A 14,745-nucleotide genomic window follows, 5' to 3' on the forward strand; every position below is an offset into this window, starting at 1 on the left:
GGTGAAATTTGGATGGAAATGTGCTGAAAAAAATGAAATGTTGGACAAAATAAAAAGAAAAACGGTTAGGTGTAAACGGGAAATTGTTTACCGTGGTTCCAAAATGATGTAATTTCGCGTGTTCGTGCAATTCAATTTCCTGCCAGCGGAAGCCCGTGTCGCTCTGTTCCCCATTTGAAGTCAAACATTCATTCCCGGTCCATTGCGAACACCCCGAACGTCCTATTTTACAGTCAACAGCAGTAGCAGCAGGCAACTTTGAAAAGTTTTAAATATTGTTAAAATAGTCCTCTTTTCAAGTGTTTACTTCGCATTTTATTCAATATTATCTTAAACCTTAAGCGCTGTTTAATTTATTGACTGTGAAAGAAGATTACATAGTTTCTTATTTGCAAATATCATATATTTGATAAATCGCATAAATAACAACCATCCAACAGACGGAAGGACATTGCCAATATTAACAACAATTCCTTTGTGCTCTTGGGCATTTGGCCAAAAAATTTGAAAGACCGGCTTGTCCTGGCAGCAGGCGACAAACGTTTTGTGGCCAGTTTCCCGTCTCCCGTTTCCCAAGACTGTTTGTCTGACCCATTGTCGAGTCGAGTCAAGTCAAGTCAAGTCAAGTCGGATAAGGACCCTGCTTCAGGCGTCATCGTTTAATATCTACATCTATAGGATATCCGAAGAACTACCTAGCTGTAGCAATACACTTTGCTCAGATTAATCAATGAAAAATGTTTAATTGAACTGAACTGAATAATATGGTTGAATTTATTTTTATTAATTAATAATATTTATTAATTTAAGTTTAGATACAATGATATTTTGCTGCTCATCATAATTATTAATAAGGAACCATTTCAAATAGCTAAGCTGTCCGGTTGGTTTCAGCTTTTCTGCAAAATTATTTTCTATAAATCTGTCTGAGTTTGTTAAAGAAAATATTAATTTGTTTGGAAGCTTTCTATGGGGTGACCCACTATTGTGCGATTTTGTAAGAAACTGCCGAAGGTTAAAAAAATATGGTGATGCAAAATTTGAAATGAGGTATTGTTCTTTCTGGTACGAAATCTGTGAGGGAATGTATGATAATAAATGGAGGATCTATATATATTTTTAAGGGATATTTAAGGTATCTGGGGTTTCCAAATAAGCCCAAATTGAAAAACAAAAACATTAGTTAACTGATTTCTGAGCAACTTGAGGCTTAATACATATACATACATATTCCACGAACCATTTGCTTTTCTTTGTGTATTGCTCAACATATGCTTAGTAACTTTTGTTTCATTTAGGCAAAACCATGTTAATTGTTTGGGTAGAGGTTGTGTAGCTTCCATCTTACATTACAATATCGTTATTATATCATATAGAACAATTAATAAAATCGAACAAAGTTATAATTTTTGAGACTCTTGGAGCTCAAAGAAGCTGGGTTCACAAACTTTTTTTTTTTAATTTGAAAGCTGGAATCGTTTGCCCACCCTTTGAAAATTTTCATAATTTTTCGAAAAACCAAAGGTTTACTTTTTTTCAAAATTTTTTTTTTGGAAATTGCAATAACATCTTTTGCCCACCCTTTAGAATTTTGAAAAAACTTTGAGTTTAGAAAATTTTCAAAATTGTATTGGGAAATTTTGAATTTTGAAAATTTTAAAATTGGAATCGTTTGCCCATTTGTTGCTCATGTTTGCCCACCCTTTACTTTTTTTTGCCCACGTCCAGTTTTGAAAATATTCAACTTTGAAGATTTTTCAAAATTATAAAGTTTGCCCACCCTCTAAAACTAAATATTTTTAACAATAAACGTATTCCCACTTCTTAAAACTAAATAAAATCCTTTGCCCACCCTTTAAAATTAAAAAATATCGTTTGCCCTCCCCCTAAAATTAAATATTTTTAACAAAAAACTACTGCCCATGTCTTAAAACTAAATAATATCGTTTGCCCACCCTCTACAACTAAATATTTTTAACATAAAACGTTTGCCCACCCCTTAAAACTAAATAAAATCGTTTTCCCACCCTTTAAAATTAAAAAATATCGTTTGCCCACCCCCTTAAATTAAATATTTTAAACCAAAAACGATTGCCCATGTCTTAAAACTAAATAAAATCGTTTGCCCACCCCTTAATTTTAAATATTTCTACTAAAAAAAGTTTGCCCATGTCTTAAAACTAAATATTATCGTTTGCCCACCCCTTAATTTTAATTATTTTTATTAAAAAACGTTTGCCCACCTTTGAAAATTAAATAATATTGTTTAATCCCAAATATTGGTGGCAGAAGTACTTGTTAAGAAAAGAAAAACAAATATTACAAATTTATTATAATATCTGGTTTGGAAATCGTTTAAATTGCTGCGTGATAAAAATTCTACTAAACATTGTTCAATTCAATTTTTCCGTTTTTTAATTTTGCACAAAACATACCAGCTATGGCCGAAATAACATCTTACGACAGGTGCCAGGACAAAAAAGCACTACTGCATGTGGCAGACATAGTGGCGGCCATACGATATAAGTCATTGTTGCAGAATTGTGATCCGGGAACATTAAGATTTCTACCGCCTATCTGACGCCAAAATTTGCAGTGGAATTGTTCTTATAAAGTTTCACGCATCAATGATCGCAACCGAGAATCGTCTGGGAAGACTCCATGTGGCGCCTTTACGTCTATTATTTAGTAGTATTGACATATATAGATCCCTGTATTCTAGTGTGCAGATATACCCATCTATATACATGGCGCCAGCAAGTCCTTGCCTCAGGTAGTCCCACATTTTGCATGCTCTGGCATATTCTGTCTGCAGGCAGAGGCGATCATTGATTCGTGAAACTTTGTAAGAACAATTGCACTGAAATTTTGGCACCTGTCGTAAGATGTTATTTGGCCATAGCTGGTATGTTTTGTGCAAAATTAAAAAACGGAAAAATTTAATTGAACAATGTTTAGTAGAATTTTTATCACGTAGCAATTTGAACCATTTCCAAACCAGATTTAATAATAATTTTGTAATATTTGCTTTTTTTTCATAACAAGTACTTCTACCACCGATATTAGGGATTAAACAATGTTATTTAATTTTCAAAGGTGGGCAAACGTTTTTTATTACAAATATTTAAAATTAAGGGCAAACATGGGCAATCGTTTTTTGTTAAAAATATTTAGTTTAGGCAAACGTTAAAATTTTGAAAATTTTTCAAAATTGAATATTTTTAAAACTGGACGTGGGCAAAAAAAGTAAAGGGTGGGCAAACATGGGCAAACGATTCCAGCTTTCAAATTAAAAAAAAAAAAAAAACATTCCGAACCCAGCTTCTTTCCGCCGATACTTGTAAGATGCTCGCTAAATGATATTTGAGGTGGGAGCTGAATAACCGCGTCAATTAATGCACAATGCTGACTACAGGGTATTTCACAGTCAAGCACTCTTGTTTATAGATTTCTTACTTGCATTTCTTAGCGCTTAACCTTTTTTCTAGGAAACTATCGTAACCCCCCCGAGCGTAGAATATTAGGAAACCGATAAACACATGAATACTAGGACAAGTTACGTGAATTTTTATTGTAGATGTAATAGTAGCCGCCACTGAACCTCAGAGGGGTTAACTCGTACTGCGAGTTTCCAGTCACCGGGATAGCGGTCACCCGAGCCACTGACGGCTTGAAGTTGAGCGTTCGATAAAAGAACGCTGTCAGGAAGCTGGCACTGACCACGAAAGCCACGAAGAAGCCCAGACAGAAGATGCAGTCCTTGTTCACTTGCAGGCACAGACAGAAGGCGGCGAGGAAATCACCCAAAGAGCGACATATCCGGGCCCAGAACGAATGCCGCTGGACTGCCACACGTGGGGGCATGTTGTTGCCTGCAATGGTGATTGTGTGGTAACTACGTTCGCAGGGGGGTCGACTATCCGGCTGATGCCGGGCTGGATTCGTTTTCCGGGTGGTCAGATCCACACGCAGCCGTCGCGGCGTGATGAGCTCACAGGTCTGGGTGCCCAGTTCGCAATATTGCTGTGGCACTTGCAGAATAACCGCAGAACGGGCTTCTTCCGTTAGGCGTTCCTCAATAGCGTCCAGGTTGTACGAGAAGCGATGAAGTAGATCCAGTATGTTCTGCAATCGCTTGGATTCCGTACTTGTACCATCAGATTTATCAGCCTTGCGAGTTAACTCTGACGATGGGTAAGGATCCTCCGTAGCCGAGGCTCCGTGCAAAGTCTGTGTGTTTGCTGTGCCCTTACGACTGGTGCTGGGCTCACAATCCAGTTCAAAAGAAACGTACTTTGGCTCCACTTTATCGTCTTGGTTGGCCTCCAAATCCATGTTGTTGCATTGCACTGAAGACTCCGTTACAGACTCACCCAAGTTCGCATCCGGCAGATACACAACTTGGGCGAGATCAACGGCAGGTGGAGGACTTATTGTCAGCTGATCCTCTGATTGCGACGGTTCTGGGTCGTCATCTCTCTGGCTTTCATGTTTTTTCTTATCCATTTTATGTGTGCTTGTTAAAATCACAGAGAATTTTAAAATTCCTTTTTCAAATGCGAAAGCTATGTCACTTTCAGACTTGACACTTGTTAAATGTCATAGATTTCTGTACGGGATTCAGAACCTTGTCTAAAAACATTTCCAAATTGAACCGTGATCGATATAAACTTCATGGCGAGCAGGGAGCCACCACAAACTGCGATCGTCATTAATTTGCTGATCGGCGATTTGGTTCAAGATGCCGTAAACGAGCCGCGCAAGCTGTCTAGTCAGAAGGACACCTGCCAGCGGCTCTTCGATATTTTGGGCTTCCAGGCCGACGACTCCTTCGAGAATATAGACGGCAGTGAAGTTCCAAGTACACCAAGTGCTTGTACTCTGCAGGGAACTTCTAGGCAGCGTTCGGTCGATGCCAAGCGAAAAACCTGGCACAGTTGGCTGAATAAGGCATTGGAAGAAGGTAAGATCCGGCCGAGAGGTTCGGATGAAACACACTGAAACACACACTTTGATATACATGTGTTCCCCCGCAGAAAGTTCAGAGGACGAAGTTGAAATCTTCAGGAAGGATAGACCGCCAAAGACTTTTGATTCCACCTCAGTGCAAACGGAGCAACCCCGTTTCCGCAGACGCAGCCTGGTGGATCGCCACCAACTGCCTCCGCTCGCTCCCTGCGAGCAGACGCGCCAAACGATCTTTATTGACGCGGTATCGGTGCCCATACCAAATGTGCTGGGCCGGCCACCGCTGGCCGATCGCGTCTGCTACATGTTGACCGACTTCGCTTCTGCGCTATATTGTAGTCTCGCAATCATGTGTTGTTGCACACCCAATATGTTGAGATAAATACACCCAGCGGCTGTAGCTCTCTGCTTTACTAAACCAATACTTCATATTTTATTTATTTCATCAAGGGTGAAGCGAATCGATTTATACAAAACTACTTGGGATGGATCCGTGCCAAGTCTTTCTTGAAGCCCATCTGCTGGTTAACGTTTGTCGGCAAGGAGCTGTAGTAGTGGCCCATCAGCAAATAGAGACACCACAGGCACAGGAGAACGAACAGCACATAGGAGAAGTTTTCACCGATCATGTAGGTGCAGGCGACGATGGAGTCCAGTGTCTGGGTCAAGACATTCCACATCCTCTGGCGCAGTGGAGCCCTCTGCATGTCCGTGGCGGAGGTGACCGATTCCACTTCGATGTGGATTGTGTGCTGCAAGGTCTTGCTCGGGTTTTCAGCTCCATGTTCAATGTGTGCATTTCTCCCAATGCCAGCCAATTGTGCCTCCAAGTCCTTCATGTCGAATTGCTTCTGATCCACGGCACTCCAATATGTCTGACTGCTGACATCGCAGGTGGGGGCCTGGATACGTCTGTCCCTTAAAGTGCAATCAGATAGATCCGTAAGACTCGATGACTTGCTTGGTTTGCCATTTTTACTGTCTGAAAAGAAGTAACATACGAATGACTCTTTTTGCATTTAGTTTCAAATCCTCGCCAATTAATTTGTCACGTTCAAATTGTAGCTATATACATAGATAAAAACTAGAAAATGTTTTCTATATAGACTTTTGGTATAACACTTTATTAAATAGACGCTGCTAATGCACCCCATTCACACTCTTCGTGATCACTTCTTTAATGATTTTTATCTCTTAATTTTTGTCCCGCTAGCAGCATTGGTTTTTAGGAATACAATGCTATCCATTTACTTGCAAGCAGATTAAATATCTGTACCATAAATAAATATATAGCTTCTCCAAAAATAGTTATTTTCGAATCATCCTTGGAAAGCTCTTTGAGTACTTCCCAAAAGTATAATTACTGTGCACACCGCAGACATTTACCAGTTTTAACACAATCCTGTTAGATATATTCGCATCTTCTGTTCTAGTTTCTTAAGATGTATAAATTCGCAAATTCAAAACCCCATTCCATTCGAAGTCACTTTAAATCTTACCTTCATTTACCACAGTCTCCGACTGGACACGCTTCATCTGGAAGGGAACATTGGCAGGATCATGTTTTGTTTTCATAAGCATTGCATAATCTTCAAAAAGGGTGAGCAGATCCCTGAATCCAAGGCTGATATGTGAGGGGCTAACTTGGACATCATTAAAGTAACTGGGCACTGTGCAATGGCCATTTCTTCGGATGTTCAAATCAATGGGCGGACTTCCCTCATTTGCAGTATTCACATCACCTTCCACCTGTTTGATCTCGGCAGTGCTTTCATCTTTGGGACTGCCAGTTTTTGGACTCAGCATCTTAGTCGGTTTTTCCCGTTGTGATTTGGAGTGTTTTTTTGTGTATATAAAAAGTATGTGTGTGTGCGAAAGTACATATAGATACTTTCGGGGGAGAGTACAAATTAATTATAATTTTACTTTGCTTCTAATCCGAGTGATTCCAAAACAATTTATCTGAATTTTCAATGAAGGGTTGCTTGTTGTTGCCTTATCTACTTTAAACATAACTGGACAGGCCCAGAAATTGACCAGTGGTTAATTTTTGCGCTAAATTAAGCAATTTCCAGTCATGTCTGTGTGGCAAGTCCGAGATGCTTCTGCCACAATTGACACTTCAGGCTCTGGTCTATGGATTTACCCATCTAATGGGACAATTATTTCGGTCTAGCGCACTAATAAATGCATTTATGGATGGGACACCGACAAGAGAGTTTAAATGGTGGAGCTCAGAGTGCATTTTATTCCATCCAGTGAATTGATAGTGCAAATTCAAAGATTTAAATCACAATGTCTCCATTTATTTCATATTTTGTTTTGAAAAACTTCTACGAAACTCTATTAATGTATCATAAATTCATTGAATATCTCGAGTGGTAACTTTTACCACTGGCGTCGCTCTAAGTCCTCTGGCGTCCAGTCCACACCTGCTACTCAGTGGCCGGGATACATTCCTTGGCCCTGGCCATTGTTATCATTTAAAAGGCTTAAGTGCGTCAAAGATTTATATATTTGTATTTGAAGGGGAAGGAATATAAACTCGTAGCGACACTGTTGTCGAGCGAGGAAGACGAACCCCAGTCCCAGGGTACGACGAAATAAGATAAACGTACATTTTATTGATTTTCCTCTCGCCTGTACTGAGCCTGGGCTGCGTGTGTCTGTGTTTGCCTTCGGATTCTGTTGCCATGGACTGCATTTTCCAGCCCCATCGCAATTTTGTCGCCGGTCCAAAAAATAAGGGAGTTGCGAGTGGGCCGAGGACTTAACTGGGCAGCCAACGCCTGCGCTTGATTCATCTCCCAGTTGATTGCTGTTTGTGCAAAAGTGTTGAAGCAGAACAACTGGGATCGAGTGGGCCGCCATCCATTATCTACCATTTCACCCTTTTGCCTGTAAGCTCTACTTTAGGGATGTGAGGCTGGGTTAACCATTCGATCTGGCTTATATGACTTATTCAAGTGGGATCACACGATCTGGATAGTTTATTATACCCTTGCAGTCACCTCCGGTAATGTAAAGTATATATATTCTTGATCAGGATCAACAGCCGAGTCAATCTAGCCATGTCCGTCTGTCCGTTTCTACGCAAACTAGTCTCTCAGTTTTTAGGCTGAATGAAACTTTGTAGTAAGTCTTCTATAAACTCTCAATCATGTATCGGATCGGACGACTATATCATATAGCTCACATAGGAACGATCGAGAAATTAATACAATTAAAAATTATAACTATCAGTTTTCAACAGATTTTCATAAAATTGAAGTTAGAGCAATTTCATATTATTCTAATATTTCTTATTAAAGTATATGATAATCGGACGACTATACCAACGATCGTTAGATATAGAGGAAAAATGGAAAACTGTGTAAATATAATATGTGTAGGTGAATGAAATGAGAGCATTACTTCATTGTTTTTTTTATTTTAATAAATATAAATAAGTTATATTGTATTGATTCCTAGTCATCGATTTTCTATCTGCAAGGGTATATAAATTTTGTTTTCAAAGAAAGAGGCAGACTAGATTTTTTCATGGAATAAGTAGACATATTTGTGTAAATATGAGGCAAACTTGTCGTGGTTTAACGGAACAGACGATTTACTTAGCATTAAGTGGTGAAAGCTAACAGGATAATGCATCGGTCCTGGGGTAACTACGTTCGCAGAGGGGTCGACTATCTGGCTGATGCCGGGCTGGATTCGCTTTCCGGGTGGTCAGATCCACACGCAGCCGTCGCGGCGTGATGAGCTCACCGGTCTGGGTGCCCAGTTCGCAATATTGCTGTGGCACTTGCAGAATAACCGCAGAACGGGTTACTGTGGCCTTACGACTGGTGCTGGGCTCACAATCCAGTTCAAAAGAACTTTATCGTCTTGGTTGGCCTCCAAATCCATGTTGTTGCATTGCACTGAAGACTTCGTTACAGACTCACCCAAGTTCGCATCCGGCAAAAAAAAAAAGTATTTTTGATTTGTTTATTTTTTTACACATTAAATTTTATTGCAAAATAATACAATTAATACAATACAAAATTACCGTTTTCTCTTTGTGCACGGCTCAGGCGATCAACCATATGCAGTATTCTATGATTCTTCACACTCTATTTCAAAAATAACGATCTGGAAGAGCCGTTCTGTAAAAATACTTGGAAGTATACATACTTATTATATTATAAATAAACAAGAAAGGAAGCCAACTTCAGTACACCAAAGTTTGAATACCCTTGCAGATTGAAAATCGATCACTACGAATTAATGCAATATAAATTATATATATATATTTATGTTAAAAAACAATAAAGTAATGCTTTCATTTCATTCACCTATGTATACATATTATATTTGCAGTTTTATAGTCAAATTTTTGCATTTTTCTCCTTTTGTAACGATCATTTGTATGGCATTTCAATAGATGTCCGTTTTTTATAAAATTTAAATCGAAGTTCTAGAATAATAAATAGAGGGGTATTTATTTTAAAATTTATGATCTGTTGAAAACTAAAAAAGTTATACATTTTAATTGTATTAATTTCCCGATCGTTCCTATGAAAGCTATATGATATATGTAGTAGTCCCATTTTCATAAAATTTTACAGCAAATTGTAAAATAATATTAATTGGAAATATTTTTTAAATTTGATAAAAATCTGTTGAGAACTATCCGGCCGGTTCCGACATTTATACGAGTGAGAGTGTATGGAAGACTAAGTTTCTTTGAGATAGCTTCAAAACTGAGTTTGCGTACAAACGAACAGACGGACGGATAGACGGACGGACAGACGGACGGACATGGCTAGATCTACTCGGCTATTGATGCTGATCATAAATTTATATACTTTATATAGTCGGAGATGACTTCTTCACTGCGTTGCATACTTCTGACTAAAATTATAATACCCTGCTAGGGTATGAAAATTCCAATATTTGTAGAATATATGACAGTTTCATATGTCAAACAAGAAAGGAAGCTAACTTCGGCATGCCGAAGTTTATATACCCTTGCAGATAGAACTTTTATGACTAGGAATCCATACAATATAAATTATATATATTTGTGTTAAATCTGTTAAAAACTGAAAAAGTTATAATTTTTAATTGTATTAATTTCTCGATCGTTCCTATGGGAGCTATATGATATAGTAGTCCGATTTTCATAAAATTGTACACAAAATTGTAGAGTATAATAAAATGGCTATATTTTAAATTTGATCCAATTCTATTGAAAACTAAAAATGTTATAAATTTTTTTTTTTTTTTAATTTTCCGATCATTCCTATGGCAGCTATATGATATAGTCGTCCGATCCGGCCCGTTCCGACATATATACGAGTGAGAGTATATAGAAAACTAACTACAAAGTTTCATTCAGATAGCTTCAAAACTGAGAGACTAGTTTGCGTAGAAACGGACAGACGGACAGGCGGACAGACGCACAGACGGACAGACGGACAGACGGACATGGCTAGATCGACTCGGCTGATCAAGAATATATATACTTTATATGGTCGGAGGTGCCTTCTTCACTGCGTTGCGAACTTCTGACTGAAATTATAATACCCTGCAAGGGTATACAAAACGAGATAGTTTCCATAGATAAGGTTTGATACCTTTAAAGTTAAATCAGAGAAAGTGCGCAAAAGTGCACTTTTATACTAGCACCACATAGAAAGAAAAGATCCACGATCACCAACAAATAATACAAGCCCCAGAAAAGGGATTGGCTGTCAAAAGAATCACACTTATTAATTGTTTATACACTTTGTGTCACTTTAAACTCGTCAAATATTTCCAATAACCGGAGTAAGGTGGTCGCAACAGCTGACTTAACAGCTGTTAATATAACAGTAGCGCGCTCTGTTAAAATTTCTTGTATGTAACATTACAAATTGATGTTATTTGAATACATTCCGGAAACAAGACATGTAATTTAACGACTTTTAAAAAATGGGTTATGGCTAGAAAAAGTAATGCTGCTGCTTTACTAAACCAATACTTCATATTTATTTCATCAAGGGTGAAGCGAATCGATTTATACAAAACTACTTGGGATGGATCCGTGCCAAGTCTTTCTTGAAGCCCATCTGCTGGTTAACGTTTGTCGGCAAGGAGCTGTAGTAGTGGCCCATCAGCAAATAGAGACACCACAGGCACAGGAGAACGAACAGCACATAGGAGAAGTTTTCACCGATCATGTAGGTGCAGGCGACGATGGAGTCCAGTGTCTGGGTCAAGACATTCCACATCCTCTGGCGCAGCGGAGCCCTCTGCATGTCCGTGGCGGAGGTGACCGATTCCACTTCGATGTGGATTGTGTGCTGCAAGGTCTTGCTCGGTTTTTCAGCTCCATGTTCAATGTGTGCATTTCTCCCAATGTCAGCCAATTGTGTCTCCAGGTCCTTCATGTCGAATTGCTTCTGATCCACGGCACTCCAATATGTCTGACTGCTGACATCGCAGGTGGGGGCCTGGATACGTCTGTCCCTTAAAGTGCAATCAGATAGATCCGTAAGACTCGATGACTTGCTTGGTTTGCCATTTTTACTGTCTGAAAAGAAGTAACATACGAATGACTCTTTTTGCATTTAGTTTCAAATCCTCGCCAATTAATTTGTCACGTTCAAATTGTAGCTATATACATAGATTAAAACTAGAAAATGTTTTCTATATAGACTTTTGGTATAACACTTTATTAAATAGACGCTGCTAATGCACCCCATTCACACTCTTCGTGATCACTTTAATGATTTTTATCTCTTAATTTTTGTCCCGCTACCAACATAGGTTTTTAGGAATACAATGCTATCCATTTACTTGCAAGCAGATTAAATATCTGTACCATAAATAAATATATAGCTTCTCCAAAAATAGTTATTTTCGAATCATCCTTGGAAAGCTCTTTGAGTACTTCCCAAAAGTAGAATTACTGTGCACACCGAAGACATTTACCAGTTTTAACACAATCCTGTTAGATATATTCGCATCTTCTGTACTAATTTCTTAAGATGTATAAATTCGCAAATTCAAAACCCCTTTCCATTCGAACTCACTTTAAATCTTACCTTCATTTACCACAGTCTCCGACTGGACACGCTTCATCTGGAAGGGAACATTGGCAGGATCATGTTTTGTTTTCATAAGCATTGCATAATCTTCAAAAAGGGTGAGCAGATCCCTGAATCCAAGGCTGATATGTGAGGGGCTAACTTGGACATCAGTAAAGTAACTGGGCACTGTGCAATGGCCATTTCTTCGGATGTTCAAATCAATGGGCGGACTTCCCTCATTTGCAGTATTCACATCACCTTCCACCTGTTTGATCTCGGCAGTGCTTTCATCTTTGGGACTGCCAGTTTTTGGACTCAGCATCTTAGTCGGTTTTTCCCGTTGTGATTTGGAGTGTTTTTTTGTGTATATAAAAAGTATGTGTGTGTGCGAAAGTACATATAGATACTTTCGGGGGAGAGTACAAATTAATTATAATTTTACTTTGCTTCTAATCCGAGTGATTCCAAAACAATTTATCTGAATTTTCAATGAAGGGTTGCTTGTTGTTGCCTTATCTACTTTAAACATAACTGGACAGGCCCAGAAATTGACCAGTGGTTAATTTTTGCGCTAAATTAAGCAATTTCCAGTCATGTCTGTGTGGCAAGTCCGAGATGCTTCTGCCACAATTGACACTTCAGGCTCTGGTCTATGGATTTACCCATCTAATGGGACAATTATTTCGGTCTAGCGCACTAATAAATGCATTTATGGATGGGACACCGACAAGAGAGTTTAAATGGTGGAGCTCAGAGTGCATTTTATTCCATCCAGTGAATTGATAGTGCAAATTCAAAGATTTAAATCACAATGTCTCCATTTATTTCATATTTTGTTTTGAAAAACTTCTACGAAACTCTATTAATGTATCATAAATTCATTGAATATCTCGAGTGGTAACTTTTACCACTGGCGTCGCTCTAAGTCCTCTGGCGTCCAGTCCACACCTGCTACTCAGTGGCCGGGATACATTCCTTGGCCCTGGCCATTGTTATCATTTAAAAGGCTTAAGTGCGTCAAAGATTTATATATTTGTATTTGAAGGGGAAGGAATATAAACTCGTAGCGACACTGTTGTCGAGCGAGGAAGACGAACCCCAGTCCCAGGGTACGACGAAATAAGATAAACGTACATTTTATTGATTTTCCTCTCGCCTGTACTGAGCCTGGGCTGCGTGTGTCTGTGTTTGCCTTCGGATTCTGTTGCCATGGACTGCATTTTCCAGCCCCATCGCAATTTTGTCGCCGGTCCAAAAAATAAGGGAGTTGCGAGTGGGCCGAGGACTTAACTGGGCAGCCAACGCCTGCGCTTGATTCATCTCCCAGTTGATTGCTGTTTGTGCAAAAGTGTTGAAGCAGAACAACTGGGATCGAGTGGGCCGCCATCCATTATCTACCATTTCACCCTTTTGCCTGTAAGCTCTACTTTAGGGATGTGAGGCTGGGTTAACCATTCGATCTGGCTTATATGACTTATTCAAGTGGGATCACACGATTTCAGTATAGTTTATTGTTCTTTAAAATAAAGTTAAACGGAAGATTAATAGCGCAGCCATGATTGTTGACCATAATAGCTCCAGTAAGCATTAACATATCGACTAACTAATTAAAAAACTATTAAAACTAATCAAGTTTGATCGACTGTGAAATACCTCATACAAAAAGTTTTGTGTAATTGAAATGGATCGATTTTAAAAGTTTTAATTGCAAACTTCAAGGGTATACAAACTCGAAACAAGCTTGCTTGTTTTAACGTTCTAAGTTGGTTTTGATTGGAGGAGTATTCTTGAGCAGGAGCGCATTATTTAACTGCTTATAATTTGTAAATACACTGAATTGGGACATGGTTAAACGAAACATCTTAAAAGTATACAAATTGTATAAATTAAATAAACATTTACTGAATTGCTGTACCAATAGTTTATGATATATAAATAATTATGTAATACTTATACGTATAGGTTCCTTTTGCTTTGGGCTTTTCCTTTTTGGCAATCTTCCTGATTACGCTGCTAAAATTGTTTCGACCTCTTTCTATGATTTATGAGGTGTCGCTGATTATTCTCGGTGGCGCACAATAAATATTTTCGAGTCTTTTCAATTGGGAAACCAGAGTAGGCGTCTAACCGTTGCCAAAAGTAATAGTCGCCCCTTTGGGCTTAGGCATCCCATAAATATTATTTGTTTAGAGATATTTTCCCTTTAATGCTAGCTTATCATCTTGGCAATGGCGAATGCTGCATAGGACTTTCCACTGGCCCAGCATGCATTCAATTAGCGTCTGGCAAGAATTCGGACTTTCACAAAGCCATATTTTCTCAGATTTTTTCACTAGATTCTAAAAGTTCTGATTGCCAGAAATAGCAGCTGGTAAGCTATGGATATTTGTACAAACATAGATCATAATAATCTGACTGCTAAATGAATTTCCTTGTAGGTTCTTGCTTTGCTTTGGAAAGTAAACTGCAAACGTTTATTAGAATAAATATAATTGAGTAATATCTTAAGAACTCTTGAAATGCCATTGAATTGAATGAGAACCACAGATACCGATTAAGGATAGTTTGTTTGGCATTCACGATTAGGTAAAAACGTTTTGTTATATAATACGCATTAGAGTTTTGTTGATGTTGAAGTCACATGGGAAATGACAGTTAACATTTAAAAGGTTGAAATGGAAGTAACAGGGAAGTTCGTTACTTATAAATTGAATTACTACATCTG

The 14,745-nt window shown here is 38.5% G+C and overlaps 5 protein-coding genes across 13 annotated transcripts in view; 2 read left to right on the forward strand and 3 right to left on the reverse strand.

The window, feature by feature from the left end:
* B4 (imaginal disc development protein B4) overlaps window positions 1-14,745 on the forward strand; it is a 51,419-nt gene that overhangs the window by 4,579 nt on the left and 32,095 nt on the right. Inside the window, exon 1 of one of the 9 annotated variants that reach the window (XM_086832121.1) lies at window positions 14,727-14,745. The exons of the other annotated variants lie outside the window; for them this stretch is intronic. The gene's annotated coding sequence lies outside the window, so the exon portion shown is untranslated. Of the gene's footprint in view, window positions 1-14,726 lie in introns of those variants that run through there. 9 annotated transcript variants of the gene reach the window in all.
* LOC110185124 (uncharacterized) lies at window positions 3,545-4,634 on the reverse strand. Its single transcript, XM_020953819.2, has one exon. It carries the CDS (start codon window positions 4,504-4,506, stop codon window positions 3,547-3,549), a length of 960 nt encoding a protein of 319 aa, XP_020809478.2. The 5' UTR covers window positions 4,507-4,634; the 3' UTR covers window positions 3,545-3,546.
* On the forward strand, window positions 4,675-5,390 carry LOC110185127 (uncharacterized). Its single transcript, XM_020953824.2, has 2 exons — window positions 4,675-4,963; window positions 5,037-5,390. The coding sequence occupies exons 1-2, from the start codon at window positions 4,675-4,677 to the stop codon at window positions 5,348-5,350; spliced, it is 603 nt and encodes a 200-aa protein (XP_020809483.1). The 3' UTR covers window positions 5,351-5,390.
* Window positions 5,373-7,073, reverse strand: LOC110185126 (uncharacterized). Its single transcript, XM_020953822.2, has 2 exons — window positions 6,468-7,073; window positions 5,373-5,950 (listed from the first exon to the last, which is right to left on the reverse strand). The coding sequence occupies exons 1-2, from the start codon at window positions 6,772-6,774 to the stop codon at window positions 5,445-5,447; spliced, it is 813 nt and encodes a 270-aa protein (XP_020809481.2). The 5' UTR covers window positions 6,775-7,073; the 3' UTR covers window positions 5,373-5,444.
* Window positions 10,954-12,618, reverse strand: LOC110185125 (uncharacterized). Its single transcript, XM_020953821.2, has 2 exons — window positions 12,036-12,618; window positions 10,954-11,521 (listed from the first exon to the last, which is right to left on the reverse strand). Exons 1-2 carry the CDS (start codon window positions 12,340-12,342, stop codon window positions 11,016-11,018), a joined length of 813 nt encoding a protein of 270 aa, XP_020809480.2. The 5' UTR covers window positions 12,343-12,618; the 3' UTR covers window positions 10,954-11,015.

The sequence above is a fragment of the Drosophila serrata genome, unplaced genomic scaffold (genome assembly GCF_035046125.1).
Source record: "Drosophila serrata isolate PLE 108 unplaced genomic scaffold, ASM3504612v1 contig_245, whole genome shotgun sequence".
Taxonomy (NCBI): domain Eukaryota; kingdom Metazoa; phylum Arthropoda; class Insecta; order Diptera; family Drosophilidae; genus Drosophila; species Drosophila serrata.